The 18,129-nt window shown below is 32.8% G+C and overlaps 1 protein-coding gene across 2 annotated transcripts; it reads left to right on the top strand.

The window, feature by feature from the left end:
• The first annotated feature begins 4,151 nt into the window (after window positions 1-4,151).
• On the top strand, window positions 4,152-17,888 carry LOC105632429 (transcription elongation factor B polypeptide). 2 transcript variants are annotated; one of them, XR_016320457.1, is made up of 8 exons: window positions 4,152-4,428; window positions 4,867-5,114; window positions 5,206-5,343; window positions 5,490-5,568; window positions 6,705-6,773; window positions 6,897-6,972; window positions 8,822-9,822; window positions 10,139-10,441. XR_016320457.1 is itself a non-coding variant. In XM_089720217.1 (8 exons), exons 2-8 carry the CDS (start codon window positions 4,944-4,946, stop codon window positions 17,743-17,745), a joined length of 681 nt encoding a protein of 226 aa, XP_089576343.1. In that variant the 5' UTR covers window positions 4,181-4,428; window positions 4,867-4,943; the 3' UTR covers window positions 17,746-17,888. The 2 variants fall into 2 exon arrangements, 1 of the variants encoding a protein (XP_089576343.1); XM_089720217.1 differs by lacking the exons at window positions 8,822-9,822; window positions 10,139-10,441 and adding exons at window positions 17,509-17,565; window positions 17,655-17,888 and having other exon boundaries at window positions 4,181-4,428.
• The last annotated feature ends 241 nt before the right edge of the window (window positions 17,889-18,129 follow it).

Raw genomic sequence — 18,129 nt, 5'->3', positions numbered from 1 at the left:
TAGATTCTAGTGTTTCAGGCTTACTACGGGCCTCGGGGGCCTTAAGCTTACCTGGGCTCTAGTGCCGGTCCGGCCCATGGAGTCGGGTCGTGACAATTAAGCAGTTTTCCGTGCTTTATGCGACTGTCTAATATATTTAGTTTTGAGTTGTAAAATATGTGTATTGAGTAAATTGTTTAAATTTAAAGTGCATACAATGCATAAGCAGTATGATTCAAATATATTATGTAAAATTGAAAATTTTTATTCTAACTAATGAATGAGTATTCATGCAAAGGAAAAAAAAAATACTAATTTAATATTTATATGTAGCCAATTGAAATAGAGAAAACATATTACTATATAAATATGAAATACTGATGAAAAATTAGTGAAAACTTATATTCCCTTGGATGAATAACTTGAAGCATAGAAATGCATACAGAAATAAATTTGAAAAAATAATGAATAATAAGTAAGAAATATGAGTAAATAAATTTAGAAAAAAATTATTGCAATTCATATTTGATATTTTTTTTTGTAATACAATTTTTTGTCCATTTTTATATTTATTTATTTTGATTTTTTTGTTTTATAAAATATTATTTTAGGTTAATTTATGAACAAATCATCATTTAGAAGTGAAACCACTTAGAAGTGAAACTGGTTTTAATTTTACGAAGTCACATTTTGTATTTTAAGACCAATATGATTATTTTAAATAAAAAAATTAATGTAATAAGTACAAAATATACGGTGAGTGTTTCTATTTACAGGATTGATCAATGTTTGAGAGTAGACAATAATTGAATAGCTAAAAAAAATGTCAAAAAACTCATTTGCTATATTTGAAATACCTAAATTTCTAATTTGGAGACTCCAATGAATTTGCCAACAATATTTAACACTTTCTCAGTTAACTTATATATATTATTGAAAGATCATCCTGTCAAATTCAAAACATACATCATGAAATACTTAAAAGGAGACATTGCTTAACAAACTCATAAAGAATTAATAACAAAGGATATTAGAAGTCATTATATTTAAAATTTGCCTAATACGCAACACGATTAGGGTCAATTCGAACGCGATCAATTTAATAATTTTGTTAAATTTATCAACTCGAATATGACACAAAAATTGGGTAGGTAACACGAACATGATACGTTTAACCCGCCTAATATCATAAACATGTTAAGTGGGTTATGCTGACCCATATACAATCATTGTAATCCACTTAATACCATAAACAGATTAAGTGGATCGTGCTGACCTGTATACAACTCACTTAATCTGCTTATAATATTTTTAAATTTTATCCTATTTAACTCCAATCATATTTAAAAATAAATTTTCATACATAAAATGTATAAATTCTTCAAGATTCATAACTAAAATAAAAAAGTAATACAACAATAAAATTTAAATAGATTTTAGTTGGAATATTTATATCTAACACTAAAATTATCTCTTTACTATTAAATAAATAGGTCACTCACCTAACCCGCGTGTCAACCTGTGACACGACATATTTATATTCATGTCATAAATGGTTGACTCGTTTACGATACGAACTCGTTTAACTTCAATCCTAACTTATTTATTTCGTGTGTTAGGCGAATCGTGTTCACGTGTCATGACCCATTTTGACACCCCTGACCTGCATAAAAAAAAAATGCAAACATACTATTAATGTATTTTTCAATAATGATAATAATTTTGAGAATTTAACTAATCATATTGAAAAAAGGTATTAAATATTTTTTATTTTATGTTTATGATTTATTATAAATGATTATTTATTTATGTGAAATATTAATGTATTGTACTTATTTAGTGTAATGTGTCTTAAGTATATGGATATCTTACTTTTTTAAAAATTATCGTATCACGTACATTTCTGTATCTCGTATCCCGTGTTCATGCAACCTATCTTCTGATATGTGAGACTACTTCATACGCCAAGGTAATCAACCAAGGTTTTTTTTTTTATTATTACTAAGAAAAAATGAAGCATTTTTTTAAATTTATTTTTGTGCCTTTTTTTTATTAATGAATGATCACAAAAATAAGAGGAACTAAATTTTTTTCAGAAAATACTTACCTTATTTTTTTTTGGATATAAAAGAAAAATAAAATTAATAGAGGAAAGAAAATGTTGAGAGTAAAGAGTTAGAATTAGAAGTCAATTCCTCCGACGATCAATTTTCGTCAAAAATAAGAGGAACTAAATTTTTTTCAGAAAATACTTACCTTATTTTTTTTTGGATATAAAAGAAAAATAAAATTAATAGAGGAAAGAAAATGTTGAGAGTAAAGAGTTAGAATTAGAAGTCAATTCCTCCGACGATCAATTTTCGTCAAAGTGTAATTCTAATGGGAGGGAGAGCTTATTGGATTAAAAAAACACATGACTAGGGGGAAAAAAAATATTAAGCCTGACCAATTCGTTAAATACTAACATTTTTCGGAACTAAATTTAAGAAAAAATAAGAAGGAACTAAATTTTTTTTCAGAAAAATTTTTGTTACTTATTTTTTTGGATATAAAAGAAAAATAAAATTAAATTTTCTCTATAGATTTATTTTTATAGTTTTTTATTTTCCTTCTAATTTGATAAGAAAATTATCAGAATTCTTTTCCCTTTATATTCATTTCTTATTTCCAAATAAAATAGTTTTTGCTTATTAATATTAGTTTAGTTTTATTTTCTTTTTTACTCCTATGATAATTTGAGAGACTTACACTAAACTATTGTCATTTAAGATAGACTTCTCTACTTTTATATATTATATAGATGATACCCTAAGTTAGTTTTTAAGTTGTAGAATATAATGGCTTATTGGACTAGATACTATGAGCTTAAGGAATTAGGAATTTAATTAAATAGAAAGATTTGGGTTTTCATGTAGTCAAGAATATATTTTTAACGGTTAATCAATTATTAACATAAATTAAATTAATTTTTTTTAATGGTATGTTTAGTAATACTAGCTGTTGTAGTAGCTGTTAGCTGTTATAATAGCTTTTAGTTATTTTAGTAGCCGTTAGCTGTTAGATGATAGTTGTTAGTTGTTAGGTGTTTCTTTATTAGTTTAAAATAAAAGTGTTTGGTAAAAATATATGCTTGATTAGCCGTTAAAATTAAAATGACAAAAAAAAAAAAATGTTGAGTTAAAATTTTAAAATTATGGCCACAGAACTAAAATAGACTAATTGACAAAAAAAAGATATATATATAACAATTGTTTTTTTTCTTTTCTAAATTATTATCATTTTTTTTCAATTTTTTTCTATACAAAAGATTATTTCTTATAAAATTAAAATGAAATGATGAGAAAATTTTTTTTCTAATTTTTATTTAATTTTGACAACATGCTCTTATCCTTGTTTTAAGACTATAGAAATAAAATAATTAAATAATTAAAATGACATATATTCCTTTGAGATTTGAGAAAGAAAAATTAAATAAATAATAAGAGTACCAAGTTCAAAGAAGTGTTATAGCAAGTAGAATTGTAAAACTTAAGAATAGGAAAAAAAATAAATAAATGGATGTCAAAAAAATAAAATTTAAAACTCTAAACATTAAGGGATTTAGTTTGATAAAACGCTGTATAACCTCTAATAGCTGTTATAAATATTAAGTTACCGAACAATTTAATTGATAGATATAGTGTTTTGACTAGAGTCAAAACACTAAAAACTCCTTGAAATGCTATTGTCAAACAGACTCTAAGTTAGTGGCCCCTGCTAGCTTCCCCTTAAAATCCACCACTGCTCCTGTCTAAAAAGTGGAGTCAGACACATTTTTTTAGACAATATGCTTATTTTTAGGATGGAAAGATTTTAATTATTAGACAGAAGGACCTGACGATGAGATAAAGAAAAAAATAAGTACGAATATTTTAAAGAAAAAAATAAGTATGAATATTATAGTTATTTTTCAAATGTTAATTTAGATACAATTTAGGTATTCCATTATATTTTACACAAATTATACAGATTATATAGGCCAAAATCTACTTGATAGGACAGAACGAGAATTGGTTTTTCCCCCCCTAAACCTAAACAATATGAAGGAACAAAAAATAATTCTCCTATTTTAGTTTTGCTAGAGACAGTGAAGGTAAAATTGATCGTCCGGTAGTTAAGCTTAACAATCACATTGCTGACGTTAAATAACGGAAAATCTACCCGCCAATCGAAGCGTGTGCGTACCTCCACTGTTCACGTTAGCAAAAGCCAAACAATTTCTACGCCCAAATAACTAAAAAAAACGTTTGAATATATCCCAGCGTAATTGCCCAGCATACTATCTTAACCTATACAAATCGGTGTGCGTTAGCAAATCGGGCGCATATTAGAAAGAAGAAAGAAAAGATTTCTAATAATCATCAAAATCCCATCGGAATCGTCTCTTCATGTTTTCCGATCGTTTGTTCCGTAAGCTCCGATTTGATATTTTCGTGCAGTTTGTTTATTTTATTTTTTATATTTGATCATGCAATTGAAGTATTTATCGATTTTATTTTTTGTGGCTTGCATCTGTATTATCTGGCCTTTAACTTTCTTGATTTAAAGATCTGTATTGTTGCAATTTGACTTCTATTGATCTGGGTTTTTCCTTTTTTTTTTTTTTTTTTTTTTTTTTAAATTCATGTAAGTGAATATGATGTGAGTTTGAGTTTAAAATAATTTAAGAATTTTAATTTTGTGAATAGAATGTTTGGTTGCTGAGAAAGATGAACGAAAGAAAAGAAAAAAAAAAGTACAATTTATGTCTGTTGATGTATTTGAGAAAATTTGCATTAGCTTGTTGTCTTAATTGCAAGTTATCAATCATAAGTTTAATTGGATTAATTATGCTGACCTTTTGTTTAGGTGATCTGTATATATTAGTGATTGGGCTGTACCTCTAATAGCCTTAAAAGGGTGCATTTGAAAGAGGAGGAAGTAATATGCCTGAACGAAAGAACAAAGCTCCTTCTTTGGTTGATCTCTGTGTTGATGTAGCAATAAGCAATGTGAGATATCTAGGAGATGTTGGGGAAACAGATCTACATCTTCTTGATCGCATTTTACCTCATTGTACAATGGACCAGTTGATACACATAGAGAAGAGGACAGAAGTAATATAGCCTATATCATTTTATAAAATGAATTCTTTCGCTTATTGTTTGTAGGTCTTTTCAATTTTTTAGTTTTCGTTAATTGGTTTAGGGGCGAGATCTCAGCCCAGTAACTGATAAGCTATGGAAAAGATTCTTTGAGCGAGAGTTTGGCGTGAGTAAGACTAATGATGTAATTGAGAAGATGAGGCGGCTCAAAGTTTCCTTTAGATGGAAAGAACTATATGAGGTACTTCTTTGTTGACTTTTTATACGTCCTTCTATCTGGACTAATTTGTGGCTATTGATAGAGAATTTTTGTTGCCACTCGTGTTAGAAACAACATTTCATTACAATTACCTCTTATTTGTTCTAATTGGGTTGAAATTCTTGTAGGCAAAGTTGAAGGATATTGCTCAGGAAGAGGATAGAACAGGTTCTAGACTTCGGCAATCATACCAAAAAGAAAATGCCAGTATGTCTTTTATTGTCTGAAATATATATAATGGCATTGAGCAATATTCTTTACTTTCAGACTTTATGTTTAATTGTGCATTGCTGTGATGTAAGGCGTATCACTTAAATTTTATGTTGTCTTCTTCCTTGGTATTGTCTGATTTCTTTATGGGACTGCTAGAGGTCTCCAAGTGCCAAATAGTTATTCCAAGGTCTTAGCTGCCCTTGCTGTGATGAAGAAGGTCAGGGCTTGCATCTCAATGCTCTGAGTTTTTCAATTTTTTTTGGAGTAACAATCAATAATTGGTCCTTGGTTCCGAGCAACAATAAATTTGTGTTGCATTCAACTATTGCTTTTTTTTTTTTTTTTTTTTTTTTTTTTTTTTTTTTTGTTGGTTCTGGTGATTTGTCATTGTAATAATGATGCTTATTGTAGTCCTATTGCAGTTTTAATTTCTGTTGCAAACTTTGGCTGAAGGTAGCATGGTTAAGATGTAATTTAGCTATTCTCTGAATTCAGATGCTTGTGTGCTTCTAAATATTGAGCTATTAATCATTGTTAATCTAGTCATAGTTCCCAAGTTAAAGAATTCATTTAATCCTTATTCTTAGGTTTGCCTGGACAAATGCATGATATGGTAAGTGTTAATGGAGTGGTAGATGCACTAGAAATTGCATACTGGAACAGCATACATAGTAAAATCAACATTTCTGATGAAAGATTTTACTTCTCTCCTTTATCCATTAAGGTGTCTAGATAATGTTAGCTTAGTTGCCATGGGGAGTTCTATCCCATCTACTAATGATTATTAGTTAGAAAATGAGATGGCATGGGATTCATTAAATGATCAAATTTGTGATTGCAGTTAAGATCTGATATTTAATGAAGTTTTTCTTTGGTAAACTGTTATAAGAATTTGCATGCCTTCAAATTAGGAAATTCAACTGTCATTTTGCACTTAAAATTTTAGTCCTTCTGATATGCTGAAAGAGTAATGTGTATTTAGTTCTATGCCTATTTAATGAGGTACTCAGGTAATTGAAGTGCTATTCTCTCAATTTTAATTCGAGATACCTTAGCCGTTGCTTATGCAGTTTTATTTACAGTGCCTCTGTGCATTCTCAAAATTCTTAGCCAGTTTTCAACTTTTGTAGAAAAACAAAGTAGACAAGTTCGTCTTTGCACAAAGGTTCCACCATCCAGTAAAAGAAGCTTTTATGGAGGTAATATTTCCTGTTCTTCCATATTCCAGAGGCAACTTGCAGCTGTTAACAGCGGCTGCGATGCTGTAGAAGATGTATTATAATTTGCATGTCTTGTTGTTTTACTTGGGATATTTTATTTAGGAAGTGGACCTGGATGCAATCTTTCCAATGTGAAGAGCAACATAATGAAGAAATCAAAAATTGACTTTCTTAAGAGGTAATATTTTCTTATGCAATTATGCCTACTTTTAGGAACACCTGAAATTCTTTTGCTTCAAATGTCATGATGATGATGATCTTTCGTTTATCCTTTATTGCATAGTGTTGGATGTGGGTCCTGCCCAAGTGGGTGGGCTTTGACCAGGGTTGTTAAAATTGCTTAACGTAAAATCTAATCATAAAATCACATGGTTTTACAAACATGCTAAAATAATTAAGTGAAAATGCTAGAATTTTTTAAAGAATTTTATAATTAGAGAAAATGCTATATTAATACATTTATAGGTTGGCATATATGTATTTTTTTACAAAACTAGTGACTTTGATTAAGCATATACTGTGACGCGTAAAATAGATTGTTCTGATAAATTGTATAAAAATAATTATTTTTTTAATGAATGAATGAAGAATAAAATGAATGAGTGGAGATGGTGCTTCCACTATGGCTACACTCAAAGCAATTGAGCATGGTCACAAGTGACAAGCAATAGTTTGTTGACACTAAAAGGATACCTGTCAAATTGGTTTATCGTTTGTTGGAGATATTGTAGGTGTTCATTAATAACTGTCAATATCTTACCTACACAAAACCAATGCCTGTAAAATAATTCTATTTCTTTGCCTAATGCTGCACACATTAGCATATATAGTAGAAGTATAAAAATCAAAACAAAACCACCACGAGCAAATATAAGCAGTAATAGAAATTAGAAAATGTAGAAGTGGAGCAGAATGAAGATTCATGAAAATAGCTAAGTGTCACTGAACAAATCAGATATGAGCGGGACTAACAAATCAAAGATAGACTCAACAGTCAACATATATGGAATTATAAAGATGAGAGAAAAAAAACCTATTCAACACCAATTATCAAGGTCTTGATCGATTCACGTCTGGCAAGCAAGAAGTGTTGACAAGAATAACTTAGCAATAGAGTTGATGCAGCTTGTCACGCCTTGCGGTTATGCCCTTAAGAGTATCTTGACACAAAGAAGAGACAGAGAGAAAAGGAAATTTGAATCCTTAATTTTTTTTTTTTTTGTCTTTTTGGCAACAAAAATGTGTTTCTCTCATATTTTTCTTTGGCTTCTTCAAAAGCTAGCCCAATGCCTATTAATTAATTAGCGTAATTGCTTTAGTTCACAACAATCTTGAAATGGTCCAGTTAATTCTTCCAATTTTACCTAGTTTACTAATTTCACAACAATTTCATCAATATTGTTGAAATCTTTGTGATTAAAGTAAATATTGTGTTTCCTAGTTTAGGTTTATTCCTAATTAGTGTAAAGATTATGTTTTCTAGTTTAGGGATATTCCTATTTAGATTACTTCCTATATTGGAACAATTTTTGTATATATATATAGTGGAGTAGAGGTTGAAAATATATCACAAATTGAAAGAAATAAAACATATTCTTTCCTTAATTTCTACATGGTATCAGAGCCATTGCCGTGAATTTTTTGGCAACGGTTTCGATTTGAAATAGGGCTGAGATAGACACAGTGCCGCCGAGAGTGGGAGTTGGCCGTCACCGCCCAGCTCAGAAGGAAGAGGGACCGCCGATCGGCCCTCCGTCCAAGCTGCATCGCCGTCCGACCATGCGCGTGTGCACACGCGCCTCCAGAAGTTTTTCGGCCGTTCTTCACGCCCCGGCGTGCGGCTGTTTCCGGCGAGCTCCGTCGACGTTTCTTGTTCCGACGAGCTCGACTTGTTGTGGCGATTTTTCCCCTACTGTTCTTCAGTACCAATTTTGCGTTTTAAATTTTTTTTCCTTTTTTTCTAGTGTTTTTTCTGCCGCTGCTGGTTCTTCACACTTCTGTTTGATTTTTTTTTTTTAATCTGATAGTATGGGTGACGGAAAGAAGGTGGATATAAGTTTTCACTCAGAGAGTCCCTCACTTCAGATTAGTCTAGTGAAGTTAGATGGAACAAACTACCTGGCTTGGTCTCGGTCTTGTTTATTATTTATTGAAGCAAGAGGTTTGCAAGGATACCTTGATGGTGGAGCGACTAAACCAGTTTCGACAGATCCGGGTTTTAACAAATGGAAATCCGAGAATTCTCTTATTATGTCTTGGTTAATAAATTCTATGCAGCCAACTATTTCCCGAGGATATTTGCTTCTTGATACAGCTAAGAAGATATGGGATGCTGCTTCACAGACGTATTCACAAACTGGAAACTATGCTCAGAGGTATGAATTGCGACAGAAAGTTCATGAAACCAAGCAGGGAGATCTGACCATCGCTCAGTATTTTGCGGAACTTAGTGGGTTATGGCAGGAACTAGATTATTATCAAGACTTTCAAGCAAGATGTACTGATGATGCGACTCAAGTTCAGAAGTTGATTGAAGTAGAACGTGTGTATGATTTTCTGGCTGGCCTAAATAACGAGTATGATCAGATTCGAGTCCAAGTTCTTGGACGAGATCCTTTTCTATCCTTATGACAAGCATACTCATTTGCACAGCAAGAGGGGACTAGCAGGAACGCTATGGTTCACAGATCTACCATTGACAAAGTAGGGTTGATTGCTAAAGAACATATCCAGGCTGCAAAGAACAGTTCTTCAGATAAAGATCAATTATTTTGTGACTATTGCGGTAAGAACAGGCACACCAAGGAGTTCTGCTGGAAATTACATGGACGCCCAACTAAAGGGTGTGGAGGAAAGCGGGTCAGTTCTTCTAGACCACAGGCACACATATCTGATAGTGGAGCTTTATCTGAGGAACCATCTACTGCTGGAAGCTTTTCTGATAAGGAGATTCAGTCCCTGAAACGATTATTGTCACAGCTTGATTCATCCTCAACTCAGACTGCGGCCTCCAATTTTGTTAATTCAGGTAATGCTTTTCTTACCTTTCTTGCAAAAATTGCAAACCCTCTTGGGTTATAGATTCAGGAGCAAATAAACATACAACAGGCTCTATAAAACATTTCCTCACATATTCTAAATATCAAGGAACAGACAAAATTTGCATTGCAGATGGCTCCTTAGTACCAATTGCTGGCACAAGTTCTATTGACTATACTTCCAATATTAAACTCTCCCATGTTCTTCATGTTCCCAGATTTCCTATTAATCTGTTATCTGTCAGTTTAATCACAAAAGCACTTAATTGCAAAGTAACTTTTTACCCGACTCATTGTATATTTCAGGAACTGAACACGTGGAGAATGATTGGCAGTGGTAGCTTGCGCGATGGATTGTATATGTTGGATGACGTTTGTCGTTGGGTACCAGTCAAGCTTTGTTAGGAACTTCTAGAAATCCTTCCGATGAAGTTATTCAATGGCATAGGAGATTAAGACATCCCTCTTTTTCTGTTTTAGGACGTTTATTTCCCACTTTGTCTGCTAAATGTGATTTTAATTCATTAGTATGTGATGCTTGTGAACTTGCCAAACACATCAGGCATTCTTATTTTCTGATTAATAATAAAAATTTGATTCCTTTTGCTACTATTCATTCTGATGTTTGGGGTCCTACTAAAACTGTCTCTCTTTCTGGTTATAGATGGTTTGTGACCTTTATTGATTGTTGCACTAGATTGACTTGGGTTTATTTGATGAAAACAAAAAATGAAGTTTTTTCGTGTTTTCAGAATTTCCATAAAATGATTTGTACTCATTTGGATGCACATGTTAAAATCCTAAGAACTGATAATGGTACTGAATACATGAATGCAGATTTTCGTACCTATTTAGATTCTAATGGTATTATCCATCAGACTAGTTGCGTCAATACTAGTGCTCAAAATGGAGTAGCAGAAAGGAAAAATAGGCATTTACTGGAAGTAGCTGGGTTCCTTATGTTCACTATGAATCTTCCCAAACCATATTGGGGGATGCTATTTTGACTGCTGCTTACCTTATCAATCGTATGCCTCTTCGTATTTTGAATTTTAAAACTCCATTAGAGGTTCTTCAAGGAAAAAACTCTTATATTGTACCTCCTAAAGTCTTTGGATGTGTTTGCTTTGTTCATCAGAATGGTCTTAGCGAATTAGATCCTAGAGCCTTGAAGTGTGTGTTTGTTGGTTACTACTCTACTACTCAAAAAGGATACAAGTGTTATCATCCTTCTTCCAGGAAATACTTTGTGAGTATGGATGTTACCTTTTGGGAGTTTGAATCTTATTTTTCTTCCCAGTCACCTCTTCAGGGGGAGAAATATCAGATGGAAGAGGTGATGGATGACATTTCTTTCCAGGGGGAGATTCCTGTAGACATAGATAGTAAGAGAGAGCAACCACCCAAATCTCTAGGAAGATTGGATGGACCTGATTTGAAAATCTACACACGGCGGACTAATACAGATACAACCATGGAGCATGAGACCTCTGATCAACCGTCCTCTCCAATTTCGGTCCCTGAAGAAACAAAAGAGCAAGAACTTGGTGAGTCTTCTTTAATTCATGTTGATTCTGATCCTAATCTTGATTCCAGTCCTTCTGATAATGACCTTGATATCCCTATTGCTCTTAGAAAAGGAGTTAGAACATGCACTAAACATCCCATCTCCCATTTCATCTCCTACAATGCTTTGTCCCCTTCCTATAGAGCCTTTGTTTTGTCTATTTCTTCTGTTTCTATACCGCAGGATTGGCAAGAGGCATTACAGGATTCAAAATGGAAGGCTGCAATGGTTGAGGAGATGAGAGCTTTGGCAAAAAATGAGACATGAGATCTTGTAACTCTTCCACTAGGAAAGAAGCCGGTTGGATGTAAATGGGTGTTCACAGTTAAACATAGGGCAGATGGTTCAATTGAGAGGTACAAGGCTAGATTGGTAGCCAGAGGATTCAGCCAGACCTATGGTGTTGATTATCAGGAAATATTTGCCCCTGTAGCCAAGATGAACACAATCAGAATTTTGTTGTCTTGTGCAGTCAACCTTGACTGGGAGTTACATCAATTTAATGTTAAAAATGCTTTTCTACATGGTGATTTGAAAGAAGAGGTGTATATGGAGATTCCTCCTGGATTTGATGACGACAAAACCAGAGGAAAAGTTTGCAAGCTGAAGAAGTCATTATATGGGCTAAAATAATCACCAAGAGCATGGTTTGAAAGATTTAGTAAAGCTATGCTTTCCTTTAGGTATATTCAGAGCGATGCTGATCATACTTTATTCATTAAACATCATGAAGGTAAGATCACGTTGCTTATTGTCTATGCTGATGATATAGTGATGACTGGAAATAATGAAGAAGAAATGACTCACTTAAGAAATTTGTTAGCTAGGGAGTTTGAGATTAAGGATTTGGGAAAGTTTAGATATTTCCTTAGGATAGAAGTTGCTAGGTCAGAAAAAGGGATTTTTATTTCTCAGAGAAAGTATATCCTTGATCTCCTTAAAGAAACTGGTATGTTGGGATGTAAACCTGCAGAATCACCTATTGAAGCTAATCATAAGCTTCAAGCTGGAGTGGGAAGTTTAGTTGACATTGGCAGGTATCAGAGATTGGTTGGGAGGTTGATTTATCTTGCCCATACTAGACCAGATATTGCCTATGCTGTAAGTTTAGTGAGTCAGTACATGCATGACCCTCGGGAGTCTCATTTAGAAGCAGTGCATCGGATTCTGAGATATTTAAAATCAGCTCCAGGTAGAGGACTTTTATTTTCTAAACATGGCCATTTAACAATAACAGGCTATACAGATGCGGATTGGGCTGGTTCCCTTGATGACAGGAGATCAACCTCAGGTTATTGTGTTTTTGTTGGAGGAAACCTGGTCACATGGAGAAGCAAGAAGCAGGCTGTTGTTGCAAGATCCAGTGCAGAAGCTGAGTATAGAGCTATGGCACAGGGAATCTGTGAACTTCTATGGTTGCGCAAATTAATGGAAGAGTTAAAGTTGGTTGAAACAACAAATATATCTTTATTTTGTGATATTAAAGCAGCCATTAGTATTATGAACAATTCAGTCCAGCATGATTGAACTAAGCACATAGAGATTGATCGTCACTTTATAAAAGAGAAGATAATTGAAGGTGTTATAAGTGTCTCCTATATAGCTTCAAAAGAGCAACTAGCTGATGTTTTCACAAAGGGTTTGCATAGCAAGTTGTTTCATCCTTTAGTTTGCAAGTTGGGCATGAGTAATATCTATACACCAACTTGAGGGGGAGTGTTGAAATCTTTGTGATTAAAGTAAATATTGTGTTTCCTAGTTTAGGTTTATTCCTAATTAGTGTAAAGATTATGTTTCCTAGTTTAGGGATATTCCTATTTAGATTACTTCCTATATTGGAACAATTTGTGTATATATATAGTGGAGTAGAGGTTGAAAATATATCACAAATTGAAAGAAATAAAACATATTCTTTCCTTTAATTTCTACAGATATTTTTTTGAACGAGGGAACATTTTAGGGAGATAGAATCATAAACTTGGACGATTTTATGAGTCAATTCGCTATTTTGACAAAATTGGCTTTGACTTCTTGTGTCCACAATCATATATAATGACATGATCAAAAAACGGTAGAAGAGCTGAGGGGTCTTTATAGAGAGGGAGACATACTACCTTGATAATATGATGGTCTTTTGCTCGATCTTGATGAAATTCTAATACACGGACTATTTGAAAAATATTGTAATAGGCATGGTATCAGGCTTGGAAGATAGTTACTAGAACTCCTCAACTGAATAGGGTTTAACTATTATGGAAGGATTCAATGTACTACTCTTTCATGCCAAACTGTATAAAGTCCTTTGGGGTGAAGTAATGAAAACTATAGTATACTTGATAATCTTACCCCTCTAGCATCTTAATGCAAATGTGCCACAGAAGTTATGGATATGGAAAGATGTTGCTTATGACCACTTTAGAGTGTTTATTTGTAGAGCTTTTGTTCACGTTCCAAAAGATGAAAAGTCCAAGTTTCACTTTAAGTCAGAGCAACACATTTTTTTGGGTTATGGATATGAAGAATATAGGTACAGGCTATGGGATCCAACTGATAAGAAAATTTTAAGAAGCAGAGATGTTGTTTTCCCAGAAGGCCAAACCATTGAAGGCCCTCAAAAAAATAAAAAGCTAGAGTTTATCAATGAGTTGCCTGTTGATCTAGATCTAGAACCTCCTACAATACCACAAGGTGATAGAGGAAATGAATAAAAAGATGATGTTGAACCTTCATATGACGATGCTGAGCCAACACGCATAAAACATCTAATTGGGATGAGAATATTTACTAGGGGCAGAACTTCTTCCTTGGGGGTACTCTCCTTATGAGTATGTATTGCTAACTGATGGTGGAAAACTACAATACTACTTCAGAGGTCATGAAGAATGGTCATATAAATGAGTGATTGAAAGCCATGCTAGATGAGAGAAAATCTTTGCATGAGAACCACACTTATGAATTGGTGAAATTGCATAAAGTTAGAAAAGCATTGAACAATAAATGGGTATTTAGGTTGAAGACCAAATAGGACAGCTCAACCAAGATACAAGGCAAGACAACTCCTAAGGAGATTTGGTTAGAAGGACATCAATTTTGAAGAGATTTTCTTGCTAGTGGTGTCTTCTATTAGAGTTGTTGGATTAATAGCCAACATGGAATAGAGATTGAATAACTTGATGTAAAGACAGCTTCCGTCAATGGTGAATAAGAGGAGGAAATTTATATAGACCAACCAAATGGCTTTTGAAGTCAAAAGGAAAGAGCACTCAGTATGTAAATTGAAGAAGAACTTGTGCAGTATTGAAAACAAGCTCCTAGATAGTGGTAGAAGAAGTTTGACTCTTTCATGGTGGACTAGAGGCATGGAAAAACTACTTATGATCATTATGTATTTGTGAAATGATTTTTGATGGTGATTTAATTATTGTTGTATATGGATGATATATTGATTGTGGGTCGTGATGCTAAGGAAATTGATAGCTTGAAAAAGAAGTTCAGCAAGTCCTTTACCATGAAGGATTAGGATCGGCGAAGCAGATTCTTGGCATGAAGATTTCTCAATACATGAAAAATAAAAAGTTATGGTTATTTCAAGAGAAATACAGTGTGAAAGTTCTAATCATATTCAATATTAGCAATGCTAACTAGTTTGCTTTCCACTTGCTAGCCACTTAAGTTATAAACAGTGTTCTTTAAGTGAGAATGGTAAAGAAGGAATGATAAAGTTCCTTATGCATCACGGTTGCTAGTTTGACGTATGCTATGATATGCACGAGCTTTTTGCTTATGCTATTAGTATTGTCAATCGATCCCTCTCAAATCCTTGAAAGAGCACTAGGCTACAGTGAAATGGATCCTTAATTATCTCAAAGGTAATTTTACAATCTACTTTTTTTTCGGCTGTAGTACACCTTTATGGATATGCATATATGGCTGATGATGTTATAGGAAGTCCACTTTAAGTACGTGATGACTTTTGCTGGGGCAAGAATATTGTGACGATCAAAGTGATAGAAGTGTGTCGCATTCTCTTCCACTGAGATCGAGTACACGCAATTGTAAAATCTAGTAAAGAACTACTCTTGTGAATGAAGAAATTCTTATAAGAGTTGGACCTTCAACAAGAGATGTATGTATTATTCTATTCATCATAGTAGGAACTTGATATTTCATTCCAGATTGAAACATGATGTAAGGTATCATTAAATTCGAGATAAGCTAGAGATGAAATCATTTCAACTTGTAAAGATTCACACAAATGATAATGGCTCTAACATGAGGATTGAAACCCTACGGATAAGCTCGTTGCTTGTAAAGAGACAATGGGTGTGGTCACTGTTTCCACTTGGACATGAGAGGGAGATTTCTTGAATGTGGGTCCCATCCAAGTAGGTGGTGCTCACAAATATATATTAAGGCACAAGACTAAGAACAAAAAGTCTGTGTGCAACAAAAGTGAGTGAGCGAATAGGGAAAGAAAAGATGGAGAATCTGAAAGGTCTTTATAGAGGGGGAGACATATTCCTTGATAGGATGATGGTCTTTTGTCTGATCTTGATGAAATTTTGATACGTTATATTGCTCACTAATCTTAAAGAAATGCTTTTGCTCTTTTGTCCGTTCTCGTTATTGGTGAAATCCGATCATCTTTTATATATATATATATATATATATATATATATATATATATATAAAAGATGATCGGATTTCACCAATAACGAGAAATCCACTCTTTGTTAAAGATAAAATTTTGTACATGCCAAGGGTGTGCCTTGATGTTATTGATGTAGCCTCTAGCTGAGCTAGAGAAGGAACTTTATAACTATTAATTATATTAGTGGAAGGTTTGAAGCGGACTTCAGTCCTTTGGTTTTTCCATTTACTTCGAAGGATTTTCCACATAAAATTAATGTTCTCGCGTGAATGATTGCTTCATTTACTTGGTGATTGTTACTCCGACTTGTGTTTACTTTTACACAAATAAAGAAAAAGTAATTAATATTATTTAAACAATAAATATTATTTTCATTTTTCCTAATATTCCCTTATATTAATATTAGATGTCACTTCCAATAAAAAATCTAATGGAAAAATTGTTAATAATAAGCATACTGAAAAGGGATATATTAGAAAGATAAGAAATTAATGGTACTTTATAAAGGAAAGTGGCATGTGATATGGGACAAGTAAAAGAGGAAAGCAAGGCTATCTTTATGGAACATAAAGAATATACTTGATGTTGCTCATTTGATTTATAGAAAAAAATACAAATAAATTATTGTGTTTGTATTTAAGTTATTACCTCTCTTCCCAACGCATAGCTACTGTTTAGAATCCCACGTTGTTAAGATATTAAATCCATAAAGTGCATAAAGGTGGAAAATTAGCTAGTTAATTATTTAGTAATAATATTTTAGCATTGGTTAGCCCAAACTTAAGTGAACTCACATTACTTAACTTTCTAATATCTTACCCTTCACTTCCAAATTGTTATAAGGTTCATTCAAAGGTAAAAAGCGCAGTTCAATTTTAGAGGGAGGATTTCAAGTTTCAAATGTCTCTCAAATGAGAAGAGTAGTTAGCTAATTGGTTAGTAGTAAACTTTTAGCATCTCTTGGACCAAACCCAAGTAAGCTTGCATTACTCAACTTTCACTTTAAGGAGCATTCAACATTAATGAGTCACTCAGCAAAAGGAAGTTATTGAAGTACCATAAAAATGCCCTACTTTGGTGTAAATAATTTTCACAGAACTTATGGAATTTAACTTGAAATTTCGTGTTTTGGTATTTGGTGCAAATGTGGTATTTGCAATTTCAACATATATCTAAAGGATTCAAATTCTACCATTTTAAATGTGTTCTATACTTAAAATTCATTTATCCAAACAAGAGGTTACTTTTCTTGCACAAGTGACCAAGCAAGCAGCTATATCAGATCCTTTTTCATTTCTTTGAAAAAGGAAAAAGTGACGCCTTTTGTACGTGGCTTGTGTTCTTACTGTATGTTTGTTTCTGCACACAATATTTCACAATGAGGTTGTTCAGAAATAATTATTCTATAATTTGTTCACTGTCATTTTCTCTCCTCTCTTTTTTTTTTTTTTTGGGCAGTCGAGAGGTGCAAAATATTGCAGCCATGAAGAAAATTTCTGTGCAAAGAAATAACAGGTAATATTGTTAGTTTGTTCTTGTAATAAAGTGACCATAAAGTTCTACTTGTAAATGCACACTATCAAAATCTGCTTCTTGCCCTGCAGAACCTCTTCAGTGATAAAGCCATCTAGCTTTCCTGGAAATAATTCTGCATCATCTTCTAAACCTTCAAAGTCCCTCGAAAGGAGATTCTAAGAGCAATCTGATTTCAGGCTCTGCATCATTTCTGGTGAGAGCATCGTGAAAATATTTGTTTGCTTGAGCTTTGTTAAGATATATATTAGGAATTTGAATTATTAAATCATTACAACATAAATGCTCAAGCTGCCTTGATTTTCCTTTGCTTCTTTGTTACTTCCCATTATTTTCTTTCTATAAAAATGAGTAAATTACAAAATGCTCTCAAACAGCCAACCAAATCAAATTAAATCAAACTGCATTTATAAATTTTTTGCTCTGAATACCATTCATTATTTGGTTTAATTTATATTTTTTTATAAACAACCATTAATGATTTGATTTGTACAAATTCTTGAAACCAAATTAAATTGAGCTATGAAGACTTATAGTTAGGGTTTG

This window comes from Jatropha curcas, chromosome 4 (assembly GCF_041381405.1).
Source record: "Jatropha curcas cultivar XTBG-Jc1 chromosome 4, XTBG_Jcur_1.0, whole genome shotgun sequence".
NCBI lineage: Eukaryota > Viridiplantae > Streptophyta > Magnoliopsida > Malpighiales > Euphorbiaceae > Jatropha > Jatropha curcas.
This window is presented reverse-complemented; position numbering and strand designations above follow the sequence as displayed.

What these genes read in the sequence shown, in the direction of transcription:
- LOC105632429 (XM_089720217.1), top strand. Translation starts at nt 4,944, where the DNA reads ATGCCTGAACGAAAGAACAAAGCTCCTTCTTTGGTTGATCTCTGTGTT. An exon ending in GATGGAAAGAACTATATGAG is followed by an intron (nt 5,344 to 5,489) that starts GTACTTCTTTGT and finishes AAATTCTTGTAG; the next exon opens with GCAAAGTTGAAGGATATTGC. An exon ending in ATACCAAAAAGAAAATGCCA is followed by an intron (nt 5,569 to 6,704) that starts GTATGTCTTTTA and finishes CAACTTTTGTAG; the next exon opens with AAAAACAAAGTAGACAAGTT.